We start from the raw sequence: 7144 nt of genomic DNA, 5'->3' as shown, positions 1-7144 counted from the left end.
AAGATGTAAGTGAATGCTACCTGGGAGGAAGGATTAGGTCGAAGGTCTGATCTATCTGAACAGCAACTGTTGTATGGTTGTCATCCAGTATCACAGTATCACTTTATCGGCACTCTGTTTGGATGCATCTAGACTTCAGAATATCCAAGACATGCATCTTTCTTATAAAAAGCTGAAAAGAAGTTAGGAATCATGCAGTGATTGCTAACTGGGCTCTGATTCTGCCTCTGGGATGTTGATGCTTGGGGTAGATGGAACCCAGCTATGTTTTTCTAGGTGTGTATGGCAACCTGCTGATTGCTGTCTCACCAGAATAAACTGTAAACCTTTCCAGCTGTTCTTAATCTGGACCCTTAACCTTTAAAAAAACCAGAGGCTTTCCATTCCTCAGAGCCAAACTTTGCTAACAATATCTAGGTTGTTTTCAAACCAACCTTCAAGCATAAAAATGACTAATAAATCCATACTCCATAACAGTTAGGCTGGAGAACTATTAAAGAACATACTCAGTTTTTACGACCCATTTCTAGTAAAAATCCCAAACATGCTTCACTAATGCTACCATTTCAGATACTCAAATCCTGGATGATAGGCATGATATCCAGATAGATTCACCAATAAATATGTAAAGGCTATAAATCTGTCTCAAATTAGCGGTTTGGGGATGTGCGAGGGGGAAGAAGGCTGGGAAATTCGGTTTTCTAATCGGTTCGTTTCCCAACTCTGAAATGTTCTGCAACTTCGCAGCTGGTGATTGCATTATTCTGTGGTTTGTAGCATTATGCGAGTACGTTACTCCGCGCCCTTTGGTGGGACCTGGGGCTTTGAGAACAAGGCCCTCATCTTACACGGGTTTTTAGCCAGCGCCTGATTCCACCCGCGCAGTTTTCGGCAGCCCGGGGGTCCGGGCCGGCCCCCACACGTCGCCGGGCCCCGGCGGAGGAGCCCTCGGGCGTGGGGAGCGGGGGGAGGCCCGGGGGCAGGGAGTGGGGTGCCGGGGGGAGCCACAGCCTAGGAACTCGTACCGCTTCCGAGGACCGTACCCCGCTGGCTTCGGGATTTCAGTTCGGGCTTCCCACGAAAGCAACAACAAAAACAGTCATCATCATTCACCAACATCCATCTTTCTGACTTTTTTACGGCCTCGTAATTGCCCCCTCCGTGACAGGCGGATTTATGCCTCGGCCGCCAGCGCCCGGTGGCGGGGAGCTCCGCCGCCCGGGTGGCACCGCCGGCTCCTGCGGGGCGGCAGCGGGGGGGGCCCCCTCGGTGCGGGGTGCGGAGTCTCCGCCGGGCCGGGCCGGTGCAGCCCTTCCCCGCCAGTCGGGCCGGCCGGCCTGAACACGGCAAACCGCCCGGTGCCCGGCAGCCTCCTGCTTCGTTATCGCCTCCAACACCCACCCCCCCCTCCGCTGCTCATTTTTGGTTTGTTGTTCTGTTCGGGTCGGGGCTTGCTTCTGGGCTGCCGACAGCCTCCTCTCCCGGCTAGAGGGGAGCTCTCATCACTTGATTTTTCCCTGCAAAACTCAAGGGCTATCCCAGCTCCGCTCAGGAGGGAAACGCTTTCCTTCTCTCTCTTCCTCATTTTCTCTTCCCCTCTTCCCAAACAACCTCTCTTCAAGTCCCTCCCGCGGATCTCTCTCTCGCCTTCCCGGCAGGACTTTGTAACTTCTGCCCCCGGCTCCGCTCGCCTTTTATTTGCGATTTTTTTTTTTTTTCCCTGTGCTTTTTTTTTTTTTTTTTTTTTTTTTTTTCTTTTTTTTGTCCTCATTTCTCCTTTCCCGCGGTTCACAGCGGCCGGCAGGCTCCTCCGCGACCATGGCCGGGACAGCCGCGGTCCAGGAGCGGACCCTCCGGCGGGCAGTGCCGCCCCCTCCCGCCCTGCCTCAGCCGGGAGGGAAACGATGGCCTAGAAATTAAGCAGCACTTCTGAGGTGGTACATCTGCCTCTCCCCCGCTCCCTTCCCCCTCCCCTCCTTCTCTTAGGACTTCGCGTTTCTCCCTCTCCAGTACTTTTAAGAAAAAAAAAAAAAAAATATATATATATATATATATTTACTGCCCCCTCCCTCCTCTCCAAGCCCAAGGTGGTCGCGGAGGAGGTGAGGCGCTCCCCAGCCTTTCATGCGTGGCGGTGGGCGCCCGGGGAGGCGGCGAGCGGGGGGCGAGCTCCGCAGGAAATGCCGGCGCTGCGACGGGGAGCGCCCCCGGCCCGCCGCCGCCGCCGCCCGCCGCTGACCGCCGCCGGGGGGGTCGCCCCCGGCCCCTGCCCGGCCGGGAAGAAGCCCCGGGGCGGGGGCCCGCGCTGCCGGGGGGTGCGCAGGGAGGCCCGTCGAGGCCATGGCCGGCGGTGAGACGCGCAGCCCGGGCTGCAGCGGGCGCTGCCCGGCGGCGGGGCGGCAGCCCGGCACCCCGCGGGGCGGCGGCGGGGCGGCGGAGGAAGGCGGCGGAGGAGGCGGCGGCGGGGGGGGGGCGGCCTCCCGGGCCGTGCTGCCGCCGCCGCGGGAGACCTGGCGCCGCCGGAAACTTTCCCCGGCGCTGTGCGCCGGTTCCCTCTCCGTGCTGCTGGCCCTGGCGGTGCGGCTGGTGCGGGGGGAGCGCGGCCGGGAGCTGGCGGCGGAGGGCGGCGCGGGGCCGCGGGGTTGGGGCTGGCTGCCCCCCGGCGCCGTGCCCCTGGGCCTGGCCGGAGCCTTCTTCGGTGCGGGCCGGTACCTGCGGCGCGGCGGCGTGCGGCCGCGGGCGGCGGCGCTGCTGCTGGCCGCCTGCTGCGGGGGGGAAGCGGTGGCGCAGACGGCGCTGGCGGCGGGGGAGGATCACTTGCTCTCCCTCGCCGCCACGGGGGTGGTGCTGAGCTGCCTGGCCGCCGTGACATGGCTGGTGCTGAAGCTGAGGCAGGGCGTCCTCATGCTCGCCGTGACTAGCGCGGCCAGGACCACGTCCCTCGTCGCCTTGGAGAGGGTCCCGGCGTCCTGGCGGCCCTACCTGGCCTACCTGCTGGGGCTGCTGGGCATCCTCCTGGCCGGCTACGCTGACCGGCTCTGGCCCCTGCGGCGGGCCGCCCCGCTGGCGGAGCCTCCCGCCGCCCCCCCGGCCGCGGACGAAGCCCCGGTGCTCAGGCGGCGGCGGCGGTCCAGCTCCATGATCTCCCCCGAGATGTCGGGCGGCGGCGGCTGCGGCAGCAAGACCCACCGGCGGACCTCGCTGCCCTGCATCCCCCGGGAGCAGGTAGGGCAGGGGCTGGGGCGGGGGGGACGGGGGACGGGTCCCAAACTTTGCTGGCGGCGAGTGTGGGGGGGTCCCTCCCCCCACCCCCCGGTGCAGGCGCCGAGCACGCTGCCGGCTTTCCCCGGAGCCCCGGGACGGGGCTGGGGGGAAGCGGGGGCTCGCCGGACCCAGCCTGACTTGCCCGGGCGACCGGGGAGGGAGCTCGGAGTTTTCTTTTCTTTTACAGCCATCACCGGCGCTTGCTTTTCTTAAGCCTGGCAGACGGGTGAGGCGGACGGTACCCGCTTGGCTCTCGAAGCCGGTGGGAACCTGCCCTCGGGTTTCCCAGCATCACTTACGAGCCTTGCTTTTTCAAACCTGCAGTTTCCTGGAAAGGTAGTTTAGCCCTATTCAACTTGCTTGAGGCTTTAAAGGGGTGTGTGTGTGAGCCCAAGCAGCTTGCCCTCGGTGGGAGAAGTCCCTTATCAGGGCGATAGCGTGTCCTCTGAGGCTGGCCTGCACAGCACGGTGCTCATCTTTGCACTTTGCCTCCCCAAGGCTGCTCCTGTGCGTGTGATCAATAGCTCCCGCTCCGCTGTGATTGCGGGAACTGGTACGGGGCACACGCGATTTATCTCAACTTTGTTTCCTTTAAGATGTGATTTGAATGGATGAGTGAAAACTTACTCTGCCAGCGATGCGTTCTTTAAAATGCACACCTCAATAAAAGGGGAAAAAAAAAAAATAAGCACCATTATCTTTACTGCACAGCTGTATAGAGTTCTACCACGGACACGAGGTCAGCTTGGTTCTGTGCTCAGTGTTTTCTCAATTTTTCTTGAGATTTCAGATTTCCCTGAAAAAGAATCGTCCGATGAGTCGAGTGTAACTGAGCAAAGTCAGCGCAACTCTCTCTCGAGCGGTGGAAAGGGGAACCTGGGGGAAAATAAGTGGCAAATGGTGTTAAGCTTTCTTTTTCAATTAGTATTGAAAATCACACCATGCACTGTGGTCAACCGAAGAGATTTGCAGTACACCAAAGGTTTTCTTTCAGGTTGCTTGCTGGATAAGCAGCTAAGTATTTTCCAAGTGATGGCATCGAACCATATGGTGTGGGTGGCTAGTTTGTTTCTGGAAATGCTTTGATTACATCCCTTTGTGGTTGGTTGTGACATTTTCTAGAAGAGGGCCTGACAACCTTATACACTTGAGGCTTATTTTACAACAAATGTACTTATTTATTTAACATTTTTGTTTAGATAAAATAAATATTTACCACAGTGTCCAGGCGAATGTGGTGTGAAAAAGTAGAAAGCTGACCCAGTTCTGACTTTAGTAGGAACTGAGAGAAGGGTGTAAGAATAATTTGTAAACACAGTATCTAAGTCAAGAAATTAAAACTGTTTATACTTACTTGATGACACTATACGTTTCTGGTGGTTTCTTACAATAACAATTTTTAAGGTTTTAAACGTATTTCCACTCACTCTTGCACTTCAAATAAAAGCAGCTTTTTGGTTAAGATCTCTAAAGGCAGTCGTTCGGAGATAAGACTGACTAGTTTGTGATCACATCCTTCTCTTTTCTGATGGAGGGAATTCAAACCATCTATATGTACAAGGATGTTAAACTGATGATGGATAACAAGGTAGATTCCTTCCTTCCTTCCCCTACCCCGCAGTGATGTGTTACTTGGGGACAGTGGTCAGCTTTGCCCCGAGCAATCTCCACTTCCAAGCTGCAGAGCTGGACCGGAGTTAGTTGGTGACTGTTCACTTTACCTGCTGCAGTATTTTGGCAAATTTCTCTTTCTTTTGTTCTCACTCACTATTAATCAATAGCGAGATCTGGTTTTGCTTGCGTCACTGTGTGATTAGAAATGGATGACTACTTTTGAGTTTGGGGAGACTTTTTATCTTTTTTTTTTTTGAAAAAAACACAATGTGGCTGTGTACATGTGAACTTCCCTCCCTAAAAATCTGTCGTCTTAAATAAATGTTAGCAAGATAGGAAAATGGAAAAGCTTAAACAAAGCTCTCTAAGGACCTTGAAGAAACTCTGGGAGAAGTGGGACTCTCGTACAGCAAAGTTTGTGTTTATAGCAAAAATCAGCTCTCCATAGACTTAAAGAAACCATAGGTAAATGTTTCCCTTTTGGATAGTTTTTAAATATAACATGTTAAAAATAGAGATGTGGGCTTTATAAACAAAACCAGGCCTCCCTTCACCCCTTGTTTTTAAAAAACATGCCCTGAATGTTTCTGGTCCAAAAGATAGCTTGTTAATACGTCTGGGAGCCACCAATAATTTTTCATCAGGAAATGTATCTACTTTATTGCTTTGAAATACATGCTTATTGGGTGAGTAACATTAGGTGAAGTTTTAGAGATGTTTTCCATCGCCTCTCACGTAATCTTTCCTATTGCTGAGCACTGAATTAAGCTTTTACTTTTCCAGAGTGTGATTCCCTCCCTCTCTGACTGTTTGTGATATGAAATTCTACAAAAGTCGGAGTTTCTGAATTTTTATTCTTTTTACTCACACACATCTCAGTTGTTATCTGAATTTTTCTCTAGTAGAATATAGAAATGAATCTATGCAGCCTTGTGATATAAAGCACAGTACCAGGAGTTGCAAACTAACATCACAGGTAGAGGTATTAGTGTATTTAAAATTAAAAGTATGCTTCTGTTTAAGCTGATAGTGGGAGTAGGTGGAAATGCATATGTCACTAAGTTATTCCTTCTGTAGAAACATCTCATCTCAGTTCTCAAAGAATTGAATAACTGTTTCATTAAAAAAAAAAAAAATAATCCAAATCCAAGTCACTTTCTTTCATTGCTAAAAGTGGTCTTTACTAGTTTTTAATTCAATTCTCTTTTTTTGTGGTTGATTTTTGTATATGCTCTCTCTCAACATCAGCAAATTCTTTGGATTAAAAGCTTCCAGTTTGGCATGTGTGTAGATCTCGTTGAGAAATGCGTACTTTCTAATAACCTGATCTTGCTCCCAGCTGAGTGTTGTCTCTCTGTGATTTCATCAATGCCGGCTGAGGATGCTCAGCTCCTTGAGGGCTCACTCACCCAGATTTGAAAGAGGCTACAGAGAGAAATTGTGAATGGATGGATAAGACAGCAAATGAATGAACAAATGCCTTTTTTTTTTATTTTGCATGATGAATTCACAGGTACTGCCGGGATGATAGCTTTTGTAGTTTCCTCTTCACATTTTTGTAAACATTTTAACTTTTCCGAAAAGTGTGGAGAGGAGGTTGGGGGGGAGGAGGGACAGAAATCTGTTCTATGTCTTGGTGTTTCCTATTAAAATATGATATGACCCATGTGTTCTGGAACTTGTGCCTCTGATCTGTGTGTGTTAATCTTGACATACAGCAGTCCAAAGGGATGATTTCGCTTTGGTGGGTAAAATACTCCACAGGAGATAGTAGCTGGACAATTTTAAGCCATGCCAAAGACTCCTGGTTCTGCTTTTAAGCCTTGCTTGTTGTTTGTTTTTGTTTGGGGGAAAGGGAAGCTTTCAGCTAACTTGGATTTATTACAAGTGTGTGTTAAATGAGCTAGAGCAGCTGCTGCGAGCAGTTCCATTTGCTTTGCCTTTTTAGATTTCTTTTTCCCTTAGTCAGAAGACTGTCACAGGTACAGCAGACACCAGGGTTCGAAGCACTTTCTGGTTCCCAAACCAGTGGGTGACACAGCCCCGTATGGGAAGGCAGTAGCGAGGTGCTGAGTCTCGCCCTGCTGAAAAGCCTTGTGCCGTGCAGGAGGTAGCACCAGGATGGAGGAGTTTCTCCTGCAGCTCCTGACGTCTCTCTCCGGCTTGCCATGCCAGCAGCTCCATGTGCAAACTCTCGTCCGTGTCCTCTGGCTCCTGGGGCAGAGAAGTTTTCTACCCATTTTTCTTCCTCCTTTCTCCTTTTTGT

At 52.1% G+C, this 7144-nt stretch overlaps 1 protein-coding gene across 1 annotated transcript in view; it reads left to right on the top strand.

Annotated features, from left to right (window-relative positions):
* The first annotated feature begins 2464 nt into the window (after nucleotides 1-2464).
* The window catches only part of PDE3A (phosphodiesterase 3A), a 272747-nt gene continuing 268067 nt past the window's right edge, over nucleotides 2465-7144 (top strand). Inside the window, exon 1 of the mRNA XM_042795533.1 lies at nucleotides 2465-3225. Coding sequence (XP_042651467.1) covers nucleotides 2905-3225 — 321 coding nt within the window. The 5' untranslated portion in view covers nucleotides 2465-2904. The remainder of the gene's footprint in view (nucleotides 3226-7144) is intronic.

This window comes from Tyto alba, unplaced genomic scaffold (assembly GCF_018691265.1).
Source record: "Tyto alba isolate M040663 unplaced genomic scaffold, T.alba_DEE_v4.0 Super-Scaffold_21, whole genome shotgun sequence".
NCBI lineage: Eukaryota > Metazoa > Chordata > Aves > Strigiformes > Tytonidae > Tyto > Tyto alba.
This window is presented reverse-complemented; position numbering and strand designations above follow the sequence as displayed.